This window comes from Acanthopagrus latus, chromosome 3 (genome assembly GCF_904848185.1).
Source record: "Acanthopagrus latus isolate v.2019 chromosome 3, fAcaLat1.1, whole genome shotgun sequence".
NCBI classification, from domain to species: Eukaryota; Metazoa; Chordata; class Actinopteri; order Spariformes; family Sparidae; genus Acanthopagrus; species Acanthopagrus latus.
Window position 1 is genome coordinate 4,181,254 of NC_051041.1, and position 20,677 is coordinate 4,201,930.

A 20,677-nucleotide genomic window follows, 5' to 3' on the forward strand; every position below is an offset into this window, starting at 1 on the left:
AAACCAGCACATTTTAAGGTTCACTGCATCATCTTGGAGAAGAGAAAGTCCCACACACTGCTCAATTTATTCATCTCACTGAAGTAAAATACTTACATGATTTACAAAAAACATGTGTGCATTTATGCATCAGACTGTTGTGCTCCCTCTTCAGTATCAGCCCCGAAACTCCAGAAATCGGTCAGTTGTGCTCCGGTTTATTATGTCTGAATGTTGCAACAGACAGTAATTCATAAGGTCACTAAAGCAATACATACATACAATACATCTGGAAAACAACACTGAGCGGTGTGTGTGTGTGTGTGTGTGTGTGTGTGTGTGTGTGTGTGTGTGTGTGTGTGTGTGTGTGTGTGTGTGAGTGAGAGTGAGAAATACAGTTTAGTAAACTCAGCGTAAAGGGAAGCTGTGACAGTAAAACTAAATATTTTTACAGAGAGACTCTGACTTTTATGTTTATTTGGTGCCAGCGATTATTGGCCTCAGAAAGAAGATGTTTTGTCGCTGAAGGTCACAGAAGTAAATTGTGTTTTTAAACTAAAGATGATCATCTTCACCTGTGAGTTATTTTTGTGAAGAGAATTTTATTCCAGATTTAGTTTGAAGGTCACGTTTCAGGCTCTTCATTTTATTTCCAGGTGAAGCTGTTACTGTAGGGTTTTGCACTTTTTTTTCAGAAAGATTATTTTTGCACAGAAAGGATTCAGATGACTTATTACTGTGTGGGGTGCTCTATACAGCACACACACAAACACACACACACACACACACAAACACAGGCAGGTCTGGTTCAGCTTTTCCAGGAGGGTGCTGCCACCATCTGGTTCTATTGTGTAACTGCAACCCTCCACTGACTGAAGGCTTCCTCAGTCTTTGAGCAGCGTTTACTTTTAATGCTGATAATGTGGGAGTAATGAGCAATGCATTTTTGATTACATTGAGACTTACAAATTGTATTTCCTAGATGTTTCTTTGATGAAAGTCAAAGGTTTTGACATTAAACACAAAACAAGTGAATAAGAAGCCGAAGAAGACAGAATTTCTAAAAAATATAATTTCATGCCTAAGTTTGGTGGGAAACTGTAGTTTTTAGGTTGACGTTAACGTGCATTATTATTAATTGGTGATAAAGCATCTGTGTTTATTCCCTAAATATTTTCCAGCTGAGTATCATATTTTCTGATCTTCCTCTCTCCTTACGTCACTCCATCTTTTTCTATTTTTCCTTTTCTTGCTCTTTTTCTCCTCCTTTCTCCCCCCTCCTTCCTTCATTTCCACCTCCTTTCATCACACCTTGAACTTGCCTGTGACCCTGATGATAAGATTACACAAACACATGCTCACACCGGGCTTATATATAATTTCCAGTAAGCCTCTTGCTTCTTTTGTTTCCAGGTTGTCATTCTTTTTCTTGTCTTATGTGATCATACACAAAATGTGGGCTTTGTATTTGCTCCACTGGGTGTAAAGGAGGCAGTGAAGCAGAAAGACGGAAGCTGCAGTTATAATTATAGCAAAGAAGAGCAGAGTTGTGGTTCGATTTGGTGTACCTTGATCCAGACAAATGTAGAAAGAATGCTGAGCTCAAATTTTAAGCTTCCTCTTCCACAATTTTAATAGAAATATCTTTTTTGGGGGGGAGCTGGTGCCCTAGTTGAGCCGTTTATTGCGGAAGCCTTGAGCCAAAGAGGGAAAATGAGGTATAAAAGCACAAAACAGATGTTGTTAAGAGCGTAGTGCAGAGGGTGAAGTAGTGTTTTATCCAAGATGGCGGCGGTGGCGGCGGCGGTGCTGAGTAATGTCTGCTGCTCAGGTAAGCAGTTCCTCTGGCGGCGGCGTTCCTCAACCAATTACTTCTGTGATCCCAGAAGTCACCACAAACAGAAGCAGCTAGTTAGGAGATCTGCCACGAAAAGCTGATTCTTAATCCCAGTTCAACATCCTGAGTCGATAAAGTTTACGTTTTAAAGAGCTAAATTAGAGCGTGGTATCATCAGTTTTGCCTTGCAGGGTTTTCTGCAGGTCGTATTTAATGAAAACAGAATTTAACAGTCATTTTTCTAGTCCAGCGTTATCACTGCAGAGAATGTTCCCTCCACATTTGAACAAAGATCTGTGGTTTTATCTCAACAGTTTTATCCAGCGAGGCTTCAGAGTTTCATCACCAATACTGCAGTGCCAAGGTTGTCACGGGACAATGGCAGCCCGTTTCCACTCCTCATTGTCAAAGATACAGCAGGTCGAGCGCACGTCGAAAAAGAATCATGTCTTTAAATCATTTGTTGAGGCAGTCGAGTCAAAAATACGCTCCCTATTTGTCTGAACTGAAATGCTTCCTGACAGCAGTGATCTCTGTTGAACTTTGACATGCAGGAGGTCAAGTACAAGTACTCTGGGACTGACCTCTCTTTCAGAAAGCAGTGATTGTTTGTACCCTTGTTTGAATTTCTGAATGGTGAAAGAGAACAAGCAGCAGAACAGCAGGGGGAGGGTGTAATGAGTGCAGGGACAGAGACACGAAAAAGTGTTAAAACCACAAAGAGAAGATTTTAGTTTTCTCTGTATTTGTTCTCATTTGCTTCCTGGTTTTCTTCGTTTTCTTTACCAGACTTTACTAAATTGTTAAAATTCTCATTTCAGTGGATCTCATCAGTGCGTTTGAAATATGAATCTGCAAGTTATGATTATGAATTATTCATTCTCTATTAATTAACAACAAATCAACACATGTAAAAACAGATTATTTCTGTCATCATAGTCTTTTAAACACCAGAAGTCGTCTCTCTACGTTGTCCGTCTCATATTCTGTGTCGGACATCAGAATTCGTGTGTGTGAGTGAGTCAGTGCAGCTGACAAATGTTTTAACTGGACAGTCGTCACTGAGAGTGCATTTCGAAGGAATTTGAGCTAACAACCATCATCAGCGTGCACTTTAATTATACGTCCTTACATGTATTTGTAAATGCCTGTTTCTAAAGTTGTGTGTGTGTTCTCGTGTGTTTTCTTGCAGATATCAGGATGTCTAAAGCAGCAGAGGAGGAGAACCCTGGGGCTGACTATCCAGGGGACAGTTCAGGTACACACACACACGTTTCATGATATCGGTGATAATCACGTGAATTCTACATCTTTTAGGTTTACACACACACACACACACACACACACACAGTTTAACAAGCGGCCTCTCTGTGTTTCAGACTCCGACAGAAACAGCCCCGATGACCAGGTTGGTTTTTACACTTCTCACACTGACATTACAGTTTTATTGAATTTACTTCAGCGGAGCATTCATTTTTGTGTTTGATTGCTTATAAATTAACCATGAAATTATTACAGTGAAATAAATAAATGAATCATAGCCAGAATATCTGTATCAAATCATCACAATACACTTAATGTTATTTATCTTATTACTTTGAGTGGGTAGTTAAATATGCTACCATCAAAAACAATGATGCATGTAATGAAATAACTGCTGGGGAGACTTTTTCTTTTTATGTCATATCGAGCAATGTCACAAAATCCTCTCACAGAATATTTGGGAACTGTCCACATGTCTCAACAGATATGTGGTCTAGCGTCTGTTGTTACGTTATTATTGATTGCAGCGTCAGCACATTTATCTCTCTCAACAATTAAAGACGAATGCAAGCTTCACTGTGAGCGTGTAGACACAGACCTCAGGGCGGCTTTGATTGGATCTATCATCGGATGATGTTGATGTTGGGAGATTTATATTTTAATTCGCTTTGCTTTGCTCCAGATCCAACCAATGAAAACCAGCCCCTTCAGCCTTTCTCCCACGCCGGCTGGCACTAAGGTGAGCCAGTTCAGACATGCATTGTGTGTGTGTGTGTGTGTGTGTGTGTGTGTGTGTGTGTGTGTGTGTGTGTGTGTGTGTGTGTGTGTGATTTGTGATTCACTGCAGAGTAATAAAAGGTTTGTTCTTAGAAATCACCTTCATCCTTTGGTGGATCATTGCCATCCTGATGTGAGTGGTCTCGTCCTGCATGGAAAAGTCCCCATCCACAGCACATGAAGGGCAACTGATTGATTAGATAAATATGAATATGATGTGAATCATAAGCTGACCATTAACGGGATGTTTTTGGTCTTTCCACCTCCATCATCAAAGCACCACGTGAGGGAATCTCTTGTGGACGAACGATGTTGTCCAGTAGAGACGTTGATGTAGAATCAATGCAGAGGTGCACTGAAGCTGTTCTGATGGCATGCGGTGGCCATATTAAAATACAAGGAGCTGAATGACAGTGAATAACATCTGTAGGGTGGGGCCTGACCATTGTGAGCCTTGAAAGTAATGAGTCAGGTCTAAAATCACCAGTTAGCCCATAAAGAGAGGCAAGGACACGCAAACCAGTCAACACCCTTGCAGTTGCATTTATATTGAAGACTGGAGAATGCTTAGATATATCAAAACAGTTGTTATGTAATGAAGGCATGAATTACTTTTTTTTTTTATTAGAACCATTAGTAATGCTTTCCCCTTAAATCTGTCACGCATTTATTGGTTTCTTGAATGTATGTGTGTAGTGAGTCATTGTTGCAGCGCCCAGGGTGAGACTCCTGTAGGCAGCACTGAATATGCAAATCAGGCGACTTTGTACACACCCACCTCACTGAAAAGCTGCGAGTACTGAGAGAAAAGGCAGAAAGCATCGTGGATGCGAATGAGGTGACAGAGAGTGATAGAAGTCAAGATGCAGCACAGTGCAGCAGTGATGGATGGGTAATGACAGGGCTGTGAACGGCTAACGACAGCTCGAGGTCAGAGGTCAGCAGCCCTGGAATGTTTCTGACACCCTGAGAACGAGGACGATTGACTCATCCTTCTGGACAGATGACTGGTAAATACTTGGGAATGTGAATCAGCGGTAAGCAGCAGCAGAGGGGCACTAGAGTTCAGGTCAAAGTCAAATGAAGGAGCACTAATGAATATCTTGGACTCCAAAATGTGGTTTGTCTTCTACGCTCTTAGAAACCTGTTTCCTGTCTCCACAAATATTTGAACGGTCTCAAACTGGTTTATCACTTCAGCTCTGCAGCACTCATAGTTATGCTGCTGTTTAGGGTCTGGATAAACATAAACATGAACATATTTTGGGAGCCTTTTAGCCTTTATTTTGATAGGACACTCAGCTTCTGTAAATTGGGTGCAGGCTCTTCCAGGTGAGCCATCAGGGCTCAACCTGAGGATTTGTTCAATTAACATCAATCTCAATCTCACATCAAGAGTCTGTTTGTTTGGAGGCTAAAATATGCTAGAAATTATGTCTAAAGTGGGATTTTACATTTTCTGTTAATGTGTTTTTCACAAGTGGATTTAGGGCTTTGTGTCTCTGGTCTACGATTAATCATTTTGGGAGCAGACTAGCAGCATTTTCAAGAGGATTACTGCACACAAACACGGTGAAAACAAAGTAACATAATTCACAAGATGATTTTAAAACTCAAATAGATGTTTTCTTGCTGTATAACAAAAACCAGCAGTTTGATTTTGCACAGGTTCAGTATAATTTCTTGTGTTTTCTCACCCTGAGTGTGAGAGAATAAAACCCGAAACTACAGTCTTAAAATATAACTGCACCTGTCAGCGTGTGTGTTACTGTGTGAATGTGATGGAAAATGTCTAAAAAAAACCTTCCGTGCATCATCACAGTTTAAAGATAAAGATACCAGCTGGCATTGAATTTAACATTGTGATCTTCTTCAGGGAAAGACTGAGGAGAGCTCTGAGATGGCACATAGCACCGTTGCTCCTCCTGCACCTCCTCCTTCCCACCAACAGCAACAGACCCAGCACCACCACACACAGCTGATGTTGGCTGGCAGCCAGCTCGCAGGGGTGAGACTACACACACACACACACACAAACACACACACACAAACACATCTGATCACATTTGTTCTTTCAGTGTTAAAATGTCATCACCAGGCGCTTTTTGTTTTGTCCGATCTAAAATGGAATGAAGTTTCAGTGACTCGTGTCTTTAAAGCAAAATCTGCATGCAGCCACATCGACAGGACTTGTCACAACAGTCCCAGTTTCACCTGACATTTTAGCAAAACACGGTGAGAGTTGGCGCATTTCACTGCTCTAGGATTTCAAAAATTATGGCTCCAAGTTGTCTAAAATCTGACTTTGTGGAGTTTAGCATTGCTGTCACCGGGTTATATCAACCAAACTTTCAGGTCAAATGAATCGTCAAACATGCTTTTATGCCAACATGTCATTACTTAGTTCATAATGTTCAGTTTGCAGTGATTATGTGATCCTCGTCATGCATGAGCACACAGGAAAGTATTCAGAAAGTACATAACTGCCCTGAAGAGCAAGAAGACACTTGCTCAACATGTAATACAGTCGTCAGAGTTGCATTATCTACAGTTGAGCGAAATACCGCAGCTAAACATTCTGTGAGTTAAGTGGATGGCTTTCTCGCTTGTCTTGCTCTGGCACGCTTTTACTGTTCGCTAACAGTTTCACCTACAATTCTGTTCCTGGAATGCGTAGCTGACGCTGCTCTGTGTTGTCTCTCCTGACTTTTCTCCATTATTTTCCTCCTTCACGTGTCCTTTCATTCTATCATACTTCCACCTGTCCATCAACTCTCCTTGTGTCCTCTCTGCATGTTTACACTTTCATCTCATATGCCATCGCTTTCCTCATTTCTGTCACTCTTCGCCCTCTTCCTCCTCCTCCTCCTCCTCCTCATCCTCCTCCTCGTCCTCCTGCTCTTCCCCTAGCTTGCCGCTCTCCTACCGGCTCAGCAGCAGCTGCTCCTCCAACAGGCTCAGGCTCAGCTCCTGGCGGCCGCCGTCCAGCAGTCAAACGCTGCCCACGCCGCTCACGCTGCCCACGCCGCCGCACAACATCAAGCCAACCAGCAGCAGCAGCAGCAGAACCAATCACAATCCCAGCAGCAACAGCAGCAGCAACAGTCAACCAAACAGGAGCAAACTGTCCAAGCCCCACCACAGCTGGCTCTATCGCAGCCAATCCAGCTCACAGCCCAGGTACAAACATGTTATGTCTCACTTTTTTATTAAGTGTTCACCGTGCAGCGGAGATAACCTTTTAACTAGATCTTTGTGCTGTATATTGAGACATTTCTCTTTTTTTTATTGCAGGACATCCAGCAGCTGTTGCAGCTCCAGCAGCTGGTTTTGATGCCAGGTCATCATCTCCAGTCTCCTGCCCAGTTCCTCCTGTCTCAGCCAGCACAGGCCCAGCAGCAGCAGCAGGGTGAGGGCAACGGAGGAAACGTCTTGTCTGATGATTAAAATAAATACATCACAGAGCAGTTAATCTGAGGAATTAAAACACCATTAGATATTCTTTCTCTAAACAAAAGCAAATCATTTTACATGGCATAAATCACTTTTTCTAGCTTTGGTTAGTTCTACTGGATTCATTTGATAAATTGATTGACAGGTTTATTGATTGTTTGCTTTGTAATCGGTCCGTCTTCCTTTCACAGGTTTGCTCTCAACACCAAATCTGATCCAGCTACCTCAGCAAAGCCCAGGGGGACTACTGACAACCCCACCTCGCCTGGGACTCCAAGCACAGGTAGAAAATCTCTTTTACTCCTTTTACGCTGGACAAAAAAAACCCACCCACAGCTGGTCACATCTGACTTTTCTCTTCCATCCGTCTCTTTTTAAAGCAGAGCTCGAACTTCATTCAGTAGCTGCAAGTTTGCAAGAGAGACTGAAGTATAATATATGAAAAAACAAACTAGTATTCAAACAATGTGGAGTGTGTGAAAGAGAACTACAGACCTTGACGACACAACAAGCAGGAGGGTTTTTTTGTCATGCATATCAAACAGATGTTGACTCTGCGCGCCACAGTGCTCCTGTCAGACTGACATTCACCATTATCAGCCGTCATCTGCTGTGAACCACCTGCAGAATACAAAACACACTTGACTTAAGCAAAGTCACTTTAAACAAATACCTGCAACTATCTGCTTTGCCTGTATGCTAAAGGAAAAGGTCAAGGTAGCTGCTCAGTACAAAATGTATTCACGGCAGGTTCTTTTCATTATAGAATCCATTGAGGATCTTGATCATGTATTCTCACTCAAGTCAGCCAGCTCACCTTGTGTCCTCAGCCTTTATCTTCTATAACATAATGCATGAATGCATCCCCACACACCAAAGGGGCATTATAGATTTTTCATTACGCTGTGATGAAGTCATGTCAAACACGACGGCAGCGGCTTCTGCTTGTTCATGTATTTTATGCACAGAGACGATGAATGTAAATGAGGTGTGCAGCAGCAGATATCATGCACGATTAGTTGATACTCACAAAAGCTCACAGGGTCAGATTCCTGCTTTGACATACTGTGTGTCTTCTTGTTGTCAGCTGACCCGAGACAGGCTGAGGTCAAACTCTGTTTCCAGATTTGCAGCATTTTCATCCTGTTTATAATACAAGAAGGGCATGTTGCACTATGCCTGTCAGATCTATATTATTTGTCAGGGCAGCCTGGGTCAAATGATTATTTTCTTATGCATGTTTCCCAGCTGATTACCTCATATCTATTCACTACGAGTTTATTTCAATTCCTGCAAAGTGAAAATGATATTTTTCCTGAAAATGATTGTCCAAACCTTTTCAGCTCTGTCACACGCAGGGTTTAAGATCGATTTAATTTCTCAGGTCTCACATGCTCAACCCCAGGTTTTGTTTTATCTCCTCCGGTTCACAGAGGGAGAAGAGCGGCGATGTCGTCGGTGGAAGCAGTGGTGCGGGCGGCTCTGTAGTCGCCACCAGCAGCAGCGGTGTCGGTGTTGTGACATCCGTAGGAGGAGGATCAGCATCCAGCAGCACCATGGCTTCCTCACTGACATCCTTGACTTCCGGAGGTCACGGGGGTCACCTGGGGGAAGAGCCCAGCGACCTGGAGGAGCTGGAGCAGTTTGCCCGCACCTTCAAACAACGACGCATCAAGCTGGGATTCACCCAGGTAAGAGAGAGAATCAAGAGGAAGATTAACAGGAGTGTGTGTCTGTGTGTGTCTCAGTTTAGTATCTGACACTGTTCATCTGTCTCTGTCAGGGAGACGTCGGCGTGGCTATGGGCAAACTGTACGGCAACGACTTCAGCCAGACCACCATCTCCCGATTTGAAGCACTCAACCTGAGTTTTAAGAACATGTGCAAGCTGAAACCGCTGCTCGAGAAGTGGCTGAGTGACGCAGGTAAACATCCGAAACTTACCAGAGCAGCAGGTTTCCTTATTTTGGTTGACAGCGAACACACTTCTGTCATGTATTTGATGTAAAATGAGGCGGCGATTTTGTTCGGAAAAGAAAGATGTTTATTAGCTGCAGTTATTCAGATTGCAATATTTCTTAAGACTCTAAATGTCTGTTGAAAGAATTACATTTTTAGATAATATGGAACAAACCATTCTTATCTTCACTGCTTTTCTATCCGTTGGCCTACATGTCTTCATCTCTCCGTCTCTTTTGTGTATCATGTCTCTCTCTCTGACAGAAACCATGGCAGTGGACAGCATGCTGCCCAGCCCATCCTCTCTCTCCTCCCCCATGTTGGGACTCGAGGGTCTACCCGGCCGACGCAGGAAGAAGCGCACCAGCATCGAGACCAACGTGCGAGTGATTTTAGAGCGCAACTTTAACATGGTAGGAGACCAAAAAGACAAGCAAACATGTCCCCAAAATTGCACCATAGTATTCATATTAAAACATATTTTGAATTTGTAGTTAAGATCTGAAAGGATTTAAATTGTGTCTGACGTTGTGACGTTTTCCCCCTCAGAACCAGAAGCCTACCTCGGAGGAGATCCTGCTCATGGCGGAGCAGCTCAACATGGAGAAGGAAGTGATTCGTGTTTGGTTCTGCAACCGCAGGCAGAAAGAGAAACGCATCAACCCCTCCAGCAGCACCACCCCTCCCCTGCCCAGCCAGACCTCGCCTGTTGTGACGCACAAAGCCCCCTGCTACAGCCCGCACATGGTACAGTCCACCGTGAATCCACTGACCCTTTACTACTCGAAGTTGGCCTGATAATTGTTTCGCAGATGGATGGATGGAAGTATTTCCTGACTTCTCTCTCCCTCTACAGATATCCAGTCATGGTCTGTCCCAGGTCACCACCAGCCTCAGCACAACAGGTGAGGTGTAATTACTGTTTGTGCCTGTGTAGAGTCTCGTCAATAAATAATTAAAGGTTAGCGCCGTGCTTCTCCGTTATGTTTTTGGGACCCTGAGGTCAGTCACAGGAAGATTAAACCGGTCCTGACATTATTTGGTAGAAGTTGATATTTCTGTATTGTCGCCGGTTTGATGAAACACTGAAGTATCATCACTTTGGAAAAAAATGATTTCTGTGAGAGAAAGATTGAAATAGAAAACAACAACGTTTTTGTTGACAACAACATGGAAGCACTGGTCCCATCTTGAGTTGTTTACCTCCATGAGTCATAGAGATTTATAGAGCTGGGCTGCAGTGTGAGTTATCCCAGGCTTCTCAGATATGACAGATGGCCTGACAGGTAACAAACACCGCTGGAAATTTATTGGCCTGTTGAGCCGAGGCTAATACTTTTGAAACTTCTCTGTCCAGTCTGAAGTTGAATGGAGTTAAAAAAGATGTTTATAAATCTCCAGGTCCCGACTGTTGATGACGAACTGTCACCGAATTTAGTAATAACGCTGTAACTCATCCAAACATGGCAACAATGCTCCTCTTCATCTCCTCTCCTCAGCTGCCAGTTCATCACCGTCAGCATCCTGCCCCATGACTCCCGTCAGCTCAGCTGCGATAGGCTCCACCTCCTCTGCTGTGACTCCGCCTCCTCATAGCACAGCCAGCCCCGCCCCAGCCAGCCTCGGGGCCCACGGGCTCAACACTGGGTGAGTGTTAAAAAACAAAGTGATCATTAAATCACAAATACTTGCTTATCAGCCTAAGTAGAATAAAAACAGACATTGAAATACAAGTAATGTGTAATTTATTATATATAAAAAATCTATACAAGCTGATGTTTGTATGTTTAATTCAATTTCATGTGTAAAATAAATATTTGTTTTTGAGCTGCTGGTCAGATAAAGACAGAAACATGAAATCTTAATTTGTTGGAAAATGTGTTGGATTCTTCACTGTTTTTTCATATTTTATAAACCACACAATTTATCACACAACACATAATCAAGTGATGATGAAATATATCAGTGGTTGCAGCCCGAAAGAAAATAAAAGACCAACTCTTCGTAAAGGTTTAATTAACTCTTCTACATTAAAAGCAACACAGTTTTTCAGTGTTAGTTATTGGATTCAGACTTCAACACTCCCAGCTGTCGGAGGGCTGTCAAACTGCTGCCACACAGGTTTGACTGCAATGTCTGCAGGCTGATCACTGAAAACATACATGCAAGCTGAAGTATGCGGACAAGAAGCTGCCGGTGCCTCAGTTACACAAGTAACATATAAGATCATTGATTTATAACGCTTAACCTGCCAACTCTTTCTCTACCTGTGTGTGTGTGTGTGTGTGTGTGTGTGTGTGAATTTGTGGTCCATCCACTTTTCAGGAACACAATGATGGGAGTAAGCACAGGGATGAACCAGGCCCTCATTGGCAGCAATCCCCTGGCTACCATGCAAGGTGTGTGTATGTGTGTGTGTGTGTGTGTGTGTGTGTGTGTGTGTGTGTGTGTCGGTGCATGCGGCCTGTCCCCTCCAGCCTCGGCCGGTCTTCTTCACGAGTCTCCATTTCTAAAGACCACTTCCCATTTCACCCTTCATCCATTCTGTCCAAAATGAATTCCCTTGCAGCCACACTCCTCCTCCTCCTCCTCCTCCTCCTCCTCCTCCTCCTCCTCCTCCTCCTCAGCCCAAACTTTCTGAATCGCTCAGTATGGTGAAAGATTCAATTTGATTCTCGTACAATAGCCTGCTATTATCACAAAGTGACAAGAGCCCCTTATGGCGAAGCTTAGAGAGGCCAAGTCAGCTTACAGTAAACAGTTGAACAGGCACAATCCCCTCCCTCTCAATATCAACGCCTGGTGGCTAAATAACCAGCTTCCAGTCAAAAATTCCCCTTTTTATAAGAGATGATCTGCCGCCAAATCAATTAAGCATCACAAATAAGCTTCGTAGAGCTCAGCTTTGAATCCGTCCCTTGGTCCATCTCCCTATAGCGCCGATTCAGACCTTCCTACTTTTCTCCTGCTCCGTCGGGCGTCATTCAGAGCCGGCCTCCTCCGGGCCATGTGCTGATGAGAAGGATACAGTCTGTTATGGAAACTGCAGCTCTGGCACTGTCGGCTCTGATAGAGTTTTAGGTCTGAAGGAGGGAAGAAAGAGGAGCCTCGGTGAAAAGAGGAGGGCTGACGTGAAAGGATTTCTGCTTTGAATCCCTCTGGGGCCACACGCGCTATGAATGTTTACACTCACGGTGTGGTAATGGATAAAAGCATCAGCTATTACACTGGAATTCAAAAGTCAGCGGGTGTCACTCTCTGTTAGGATGGAGCTCTGACTGACAGACAGGCTGTTCTGCCGAGTTTACTGCAGATATTTTGTGGAAAAGTACAAAGTCTTCACAGTTTTGGGCTGATATTTTCCACTGAGAGATAAAACACTACGCAAAATGAGTCAGGGACATTATAGTGTTTCATTTTTTTACTCTGTGACACATCTGAATTTTTATTTTGTGTTTTCCAAATATTTTAAGTCCCCCAAAATCATGCGACACATGTCATTTTTGTGTTGAACAGCACTCATGTTTTTGAAAAAGTGCGCTGGGATTCTCTTCCATGTTTTGGTGTCTTTACGGACGCGCTGCTTCTCCTCTGCTTTGAGCTTTAAATACAAAGCACAGGGACTTCATGGTCACTTTGTAGGGCGAGATGCGTGGCTGCCAAGGGGACTCAGATATATATATACTCAGGACCTCAAAGTTGCTTAAAACAGGAGAGCTTCTATTTGGTATTTGGTATTTGGTATTTGGTATTTTGGTATTGTCATGTCATGACTTTCTTGTTCTTTGATTGCAGCATTCTGACCCGATTCGTTGCATCCTGTAGAATAATGTGCTGGTTGTGTGCATGTGTCGTAAATAATCATCTCCATCTTCATCCTCTGCTGACCATCATTTATCTTAGTTATTCATTACCTCCTCATGTAAACAGTAAACAAAGGGTCAGTTCACTCAAATTACAAAAAAACATATTTTCTTATTTACCTCTTGTGGTATCTGCTCATGCAGGTAGTTTCTGTTTATCTGTTGTTTTTTTGTTTTTTTTAAGTAGCGCTCACAGAATTGTAAACTGAATTATCAGCATTCAGACGTCAGTAACAGAGCGTCCTTCCAGGATTCATTCTGTCTTTGTTAATCCTTCAGACAAACAGTTTAGAGAAGGAGCGAGTTTATACTGCGGAGATTACTCTGAGATATTTTTGAAAAATGTTGGGTTGTGATTTGGGTGAACCACATGACTGTAAATTATTTATTCTTAAACTGCAGATAAGACAACGTGTATGAACTGTTTGTATCCACTCACTCGTCATCTTTATCTCCACCATCCAGGTCTTAAATGTTCACACTGCTCCTGATGTGTGTGATGTCTTCACTGTGAACCATCTCCGCCCTCCACGTCCTCTTCACTGCCTCTTCTCTACGTTTGTCCTCCTCTTCATCGTCTGTCACTTTGCATTCATCACTCATTTGTCTGATCTCTACTTTCATCCCTCTGTTTTCTTTTGAGTTTCTTTCTTTTTTGTCTTTCCACATGTATCTTCCCTCGTCCTCTTTTTTCCTCTCCACCCTTGTCTCATTTCTTCCTCCATCTTTCTCCTTCTCTCTCCACCCGCGTCCTCATGTCCTTCCTCCATCACTGTCCACACTCTTACCCTTGTCTTCCTCTCTTTCATCCCTCCCAGCCCTGGCAGCCAGCGGTGGTCAGCTGCCCATCTCAAGCCTCGAGGGGGCAGCGAGTCACATGCTTCTGGGCGGACCTGGGGGTCCAGCGGTCCCCGCTTCCCTCCGCCAGTCCCTCTTCCTCAACCGCCCCACCCTCCTCCCCATGGTGACCGGATCCATGGCGACAGCCTCCACGCAAGCCATGGGACTGGTAAGTGGCGGCAGCAGCAGTGGGTGCGGCCTGAGGCCTCCGTTCTCCCAGTCTCCACCCCCTGGTGCGAGCGACCTCATGAGCCCGACCTCGTGCCATGAGGACTCGGCGTCTCCTTGCTCAAGCCCCGCCTCGTTCTGTTCCTTCAGCGAAGCCTCCCCGCCGCCCCTGGGAGGGGCCATGGCCGAGTGATCCCTGACTGACAGCCAAAGTATCCTATCAGGAGGACGAGGAGGAGGAAGAGGAGGAAGCAGAGCGTTAAAGGAGCTTTAAGAATCTAAATTTACAACCTCGCCTTTCAACCAAAGCCATCTCTCTGTCTGATCCATCTCTGATTTCATCTCTCTCTTTCTCCGCCTCCCCGCTGAAATCTTCTGAAGCCAAAAATATACACAGATGGATGAGGGGAGGAAGCAAAGAGAGAGGGAGGATGGAGAGGATAGAGAGAACTGCAGAACGGAGGGGGGGAATCTGAAACCAAATAATGATCTTTAGCTGGAGAGGTGGCACTGAGGAAACGGACACCACGCTTTTTATCAGCTGGAGAGAACAAATGAACTCTTTGAGGGCAGGGATGAGAAGCGAGACTGTGTGTGAGACATGGGAGGCAAAAAGAAAAGACTTGTTTAACAAGCTTGGAGGGTCATGTGGTTGCAACCAAATATAAAAAAAAACAAAAACAAAGAAAAGACGCTCAAAGAGAAACACACTTAGAAAGATGAAAACCAAAATCTCCAAATACCAAAAACTGAAAACCAAAAAAGACATAAAAACAACAAACGGAGAGAAAAGCTTTAGATTCTGATCTGTCCCGGATCAGTTCAGCACTCCACTCATGACAAACATTTTCCATGTCAGTCAGGATTTTCCATTATTCTCATTTTTCAGTTCAAGATTTACAAAACATCTATTTTTCTATGATTTTATATTCACCGCTTTTAATACGTAAGATTAATTTTTACAGCTGGTCCCACCTGCAGAATATCTACCTACCTCTTTACAGCTTTACAGTGTGAACCCACCATCCATCAGAACAGACGGTGTTTGTTTTAGTCAGCCTGGGGTGGCAGACGGGTGGGGTTTACCACTATAATTACTATAGCATCAGGTAAGGTGCCAATCCATACAGACCACAGTATAAAAATAACTTTTACCGTGTTCTCCTGTGAATGCTGGAGCTTTTTGGTATTCATGAAACGCTACTCTGTGACTTACCCACTCGTCTGGCACGTGAAAAGGATGAAATCAACTAAACATGTTGGTAAAATTCCGTTTGACCCGCAGGTAGAAAGTGGTTGTTTAGCTTTAATGTCAACTTTAAAGATCGACACGGACTTCGGGGATTATTTACATCTTAATTTTTTTCGTTGGAAAACAGCATTTCTGTCAGGATTTTCATTTCCATTATCGTCGTCATCGTCATCATCGATATTCTCATTGTTTGTTCAGACTACACAGAGGAAACACACCACAGGCAGATGTGGACAGTCTTGGGATTATTTCTCTCAGCATTATTTGCCGTCTTTTATTTATTATCGCCTCATACACACCCATCCCATCATCATGTCATCCTCCAGACTGCTCATCCACCACCAGACAGTCACTCTTGGATACCAAAGCATCGCCTCTGGCTGCGTTGTCTCTGGATTCGCCCGGGAGACGAGTGTCCAGACAAAACCTCAGCAGTGTCAAAGGAAAACACACACACACACACACACACACACACACTACAAGCATAAGAAAGAGTCCAAACCAAAAAAAAAAGAACAAAAGAAAGAGGTGAAGCACCGGCGTTCCCCTTACTGCCCCCAGACCCCTGCCCTCCATCCCTCCCTCCCATCTGCCCCTCTCCTTTGTCTCCAAAGATCAGATCAAAGGGCCAAAAGAAAAGAGGAGAAGAAGAAGAGGAGGAGAAGGAGAAGCGGTCAGGAGCGGAGGAGCCAAAGGTATGAAAAGCTGCAGGGGGAAAGCATGAAGGAGAGGAAGGAGAAGAAGAGGAGGAGGAGAAGAAGAAGGAGGAAGAGGAGCAGGAGGAGGTGCGCTCGAAGCGGCGGACCAAAAAACCAAAAAGTAACCCAAAACCAAAAGCTACTACTACTGCTACTAGTTATGTATGAGTGACTGAACTGTAACTAAACCAAATACAAACAAAGAGGGGGAGGACGAGGGGAGAGAAGGGGGGAGGAAGGCCCTGTCTGTCTGTCCGTCTTTAGCTGTGATTGCTGTTCTTGTATCGACAGACAGAAATCGTTCCCTCTCACCCTCCGCCAGCGACCTCGGCTTTGTTCTCACTTTCTTTTTCCTGGATGGATAAAATATGGAATAACCTCAACAAAAACTGACTTTGAGAATATATATATTTTTGTTTTTGCTTTCCATAGTGTGTCTGTTAATGATGTATGGATTCGTCTCATTGCTTTCTACTTATTATGCGGCGGGAGGGAGGGAGGGAGGGAGGGACTGGGGGAGGGAGGGGAGGTGGCGGGTTTCGGCGACACGTTGTCTATTTTCATATCTTCTTGTCTCTTCGGTTGTGCTCCGGGTTTTTTCTTTTTTTTTTTTTGTTTTCGTCATGGTTGGAAATAGCTGTGAAAATGTAGCTTCCAAGATACAAAAAAAAAAACTTTTTTTAGTTGATCCAGAATGTTGTGAAAAAGCCAAAACTGAAAACCAAAACTTTTTAGACATACAACCAAACCAAATAGAACAACCAAACCAATGCACAAGCTGTACGAGTGGCTCAGCTGGTGTGTGTGTGTGTGTGTGTGTGTGTGTGAGAGAGAGAGAGAGTGTGTGTGGGTGTGTGTGTGTGTTTGTGTGAGCATGTGTCAGTATAAAGTTAATTCTCTTGCATACAAACTAAAAACACAAAACACTGTTTTCTGTTACAGAAACATGTAATAATGTCGCTCGATGCTTCAGAAGCTGAACTCGGCTCATTTTCAACCTGGACCTGTTTCACACACGTCGTCTCCAACGTGAAGCGATCAAAGAAAGATCAACACGCGAAGCAGCTTCTTCAACGTTCATGCGACATTTAGTATATGAGTTTATTTATGCTCTTATAGCTTTCATCATTTATTGTTCCATTGTTTTACCTAACAGCTGAGATATCAGTCGTATCTTTTTAAAGAAACAACCAGAGGAGGAGCGTTCCATCATTACACTGGTGGTTTAATACAACCGAATCAACTCTGATTGTTTTATTACTTAACAGGAATCCACTGGTTTCTATTTATATCGACATTAACGTGTAAAAGATGAGTGTAGCATTCTTTAAATTCAACCTAATCACCAGAATAAATGTTGGAAATATACATTCTGCAAACCATTGAAATGCTGAAACTTAACATTTATTTAGGTACGGTTATATTTTTTCATGTTGTGACAACACTGTGCTTATGGTCTAGTTAGGTTTAGGCACAAACACCACTTGGTTAATTTTGGAAAACATCATTTTATCATATTTAGGCTTAAGAATAAATTGTCTTCACAAACACGGCTTGCGATGTCAACAGATAGATGTATTTAACTGATGTAAAATACATCAGGATGATCTTAAGTTGACTCTAAAATCTTTCATTTTCCCTGAATGCGTCACCAAGGAGGAGTTTTTATGGAACAGTATCAACACATTTGCCTATAAAAATGTTCACTGTGATCAAGAAAGAAAAGTCTGTTTTCATATCGTGCTGACAGTTCGGTCACCAGGACGGAAAAATCTCTAAACCCAGTGGAATACTTTGATTTTTCATTTGATTTCGAGCTAAATGTCGATGAACGACGGAGGAGAACGAGGCCCAGGTTGAAACCAGAGCTGAGCTTTGATAACAGGCGCTGAAGGCAACCAGTGATGAAGATGATATGGGGGGAGGGACGCTGACGTCTGAGACAGATTAAAGGCTGTTAACGTCCACTTTTAGAGGGAATGTATCCATTAGTTCTTCTAGGTTTTTGTAGGGGGAAAATAATCTATGTTCAACTGCTCTTACTTGTTGCTGATGTATAAAAGGCTGGGACTATTATCCTTTGATGATGACGACCGAAGACGATGACTTGATTTAAGAACCAAAAGCTTTAAAACTCTTTATCTCTCACGGGCTCTTTGTTGGAAAAAAAATATTTGTATTTATTGTATGAGGGAGGTGTGTGCTTTTTTCGGGGATTGGGGGAAAAAAACGGTCCGTTTGTATTTATGAACCTCTTTGTCTCTCACCTTGTTTATTTATTGATTCTTTATTTATGTATTTATTGGATTTCTATTTATGTCTTTCTGGATCTTTGTAATAGTTTTTTCAGGGGTTGCTGTGAGGCTTGTATCTGCAGAGAGGGGTGTTCTTGAGATCAAGACAAGAAGAGAAGATGCCAAACGAATGTTTTCAAAGGAAAAAAAAAATACACACACAAACCTAAAGACTGTTGTGACCTGAGACAGAGAGAGAAAGTAGCGGGGAAACTGTGACGGAGGAAAATGGCGTGTTTAAATTATGATCATCATGAAAAAGTTGTGTTTTGATTCAGATTTCATGCAGAAACTGGAGTGTGTGCGACTGTTTTATCGTCTCCAGTCGGTGATTTTTACAGCCCAGTAACACTGATTTACTTAATTATTGTATTTTGTCAGGTTGCACCAGCTCTTTGTTAGCGCGCAGTTAGTTTAGCTTGTTTAATTAGTGAGAGGTTTACACATTACTACATTAAAACTGGTCGTCCCACAGAAACCGGATCTTATCTAGAGATCTCTGGTTAGAAAATGTTTCTATCCTGTAACTGCCGGCTAACAGACTGAATGGTAACGGAAGATGCAAACGTTGCTAATTCATTAGCCGTAGAGATTGATGAGTACTGAGCAAACCTGAAAAGTTTTATAAGTGTTATTACATTCAAACGTGAGCTGGTAGATTTTTAATTTAGAAATTTTTTTAAAAAATGCTAAGCTAATAGCTGACTGACAGACTAAATGCTAAATAGCATTGGTTGGATTAGCATAATTAAATGAGAATGCTACAAATTCTGAAACTATTTCTTCATGTATGCAGATTTCATACATTTACAAACAATAATAGTAAAGTTTGATGTGTAGTTAAACTGTTATTTTTGTTACACAGCTAATAGCTTGTGATGCTAACGGGGACTTCCTGGTTAGATGGTGCTACAGATGTTTCCTCACAGTCGATGTTCTCATTACTTTGAAACACTGAATATTCTTTATGGTGCAGCCTGACGCGATACCTCAGTTGTCTGAAACTGACTGACCGCAAAATTAGTGAAAATGAGCTCATCTGGGAAACCGTGGATCACTGGACAGTAAACTTGTTTGACTGCTCAGTTTCACACACTCCAGCTGTCACATTCCTCAACTTTTTGCCGATTATTTCATAATTTCCTCCGTTCACGTCTCCTCCTCTGCTCTCTTAAGAAAAAAAAAAAAGCTTTCTGATCCCCTCGGTCCCGCTTCAGGAAGGAACGAGGGCTTTAACTCATACCTCTGATACTCTCATGAAAAAACAAAACCAAATACACGTTCAAGCTTTAATGACAAAAAAAAGAAAAAATACAAATAAAAAAGACGTGACTTGTCTGAACTCAGGCGTGAGGGATGTGAAACTGGCCCTAGCAAGTTAGTTTGATGGAGAAGAAACAAAGATTTTCATTAACCAGTTGTTCTTATGGCTTTAACCTGCAGAGCGCACCGACGCGTCCGCCGCCGTTTGGAGTTCAGCGGCGTGCTGAGGACGAGGCTGTGTTGTGTAGAGAGGAAGGTGTGTGTGTCATCACTGCTGTCGGAGGAAAACACCTCAACATGCACGCTGATCTACGCCGTTTTGTCTCGACCTTTTGGGCTGATCCACCGCTCGCACCAAACTCAACTTAAAAAAATACAAATTTATATTTTCTAACGATGGCGTGTTGGTTTTCTCCGACAGCAGCGCAGCTCCGTCTGCACGTGTGCCTGTGTAGACCGACTCGGCTGCGGTGGACAGAGAATAATACCAAAGTTTAAAAAAAAAAAAACACCTCCGCAACGACACACTGCACGACAAACACACACACACACACACACACACACACACACACTCACGGTCATTCCATGTGTATATAAGCATTCAGGATTCTTGTTAGGGACTGTAACTGCTAAAATAAAAAGGTATCCAGCGCCTGTCGTTAATATAAAAACACTGTCGGATAATAAGAGCACTTCAGGCCTTGACAGTTTTCTACTGTAGTTCTTCTGTGGCTGTGAATGTTAATTTTACTACTATGCTCAACTTTCCAAGTCACCGTGACATAAAAGAGACTCCCTTTTTTTGGCCTTGAGAACACCAAATGTAAAAAAAAAAAATGAAAATAAAAAGTAAAACTTAACAACAGAGTGGAAAAGAAAAAGGAAAAAAAATGAGAGAATAACTTCAGTCGATATAGTTTGCCCCGTGTTATCGTTCATTTATCTAGGAGAAAATAAAAAAAAGTTTTTCCTTTCTATTTTTTCTACAATGCAGCTTAAATCCAAAGGTTAAGAGGACAGCGAAGATAGAT

General features: G+C 42.8%; 1 protein-coding gene across 10 annotated transcripts in view; it reads left to right on the top strand.

Moving 5' to 3' along the window:
- Positions 1 to 20,677, top strand: part of LOC119016699 (POU domain, class 2, transcription factor 2) — a 97,559-nt gene that overhangs the window by 59,455 nt on the left and 17,427 nt on the right. For 5 of the 10 annotated variants that reach the window (XM_037092838.1, XM_037092835.1, XM_037092836.1 and 2 more), the window contains 15 exons: positions 3,009 to 3,074; positions 3,196 to 3,224; positions 3,762 to 3,818; positions 5,733 to 5,864; positions 6,767 to 7,036; positions 7,151 to 7,265; positions 7,501 to 7,592; positions 8,743 to 9,000; positions 9,093 to 9,234; positions 9,533 to 9,681; positions 9,818 to 10,015; positions 10,125 to 10,173; positions 10,768 to 10,915; positions 11,594 to 11,667; positions 13,950 to 19,061. In XM_037092838.1, the coding sequence (XP_036948733.1) occupies positions 3,017 to 3,074; positions 3,196 to 3,224; positions 3,762 to 3,818; positions 5,733 to 5,864; positions 6,767 to 7,036; positions 7,151 to 7,265; positions 7,501 to 7,592; positions 8,743 to 9,000; positions 9,093 to 9,234; positions 9,533 to 9,681; positions 9,818 to 10,015; positions 10,125 to 10,173; positions 10,768 to 10,915; positions 11,594 to 11,667; positions 13,950 to 14,332 (2,154 nt within the window). In that variant the 5' untranslated portion in view covers positions 3,009 to 3,016 and the 3' untranslated portion in view covers positions 14,333 to 19,061. Of the gene's footprint in view, positions 1 to 3,008; positions 3,075 to 3,195; positions 3,225 to 3,761; positions 3,819 to 5,732; positions 5,865 to 6,766; positions 7,037 to 7,150; positions 7,266 to 7,500; positions 7,593 to 8,742; positions 9,001 to 9,092; positions 9,235 to 9,532; positions 9,682 to 9,817; positions 10,016 to 10,124; positions 10,174 to 10,767; positions 10,916 to 11,593; positions 11,668 to 13,949; positions 19,062 to 20,677 lie in introns of those variants that run through there. The other 5 variants (XM_037092841.1, XM_037092840.1, XR_005074236.1 and 2 more) reach the window with 4 other exon arrangements.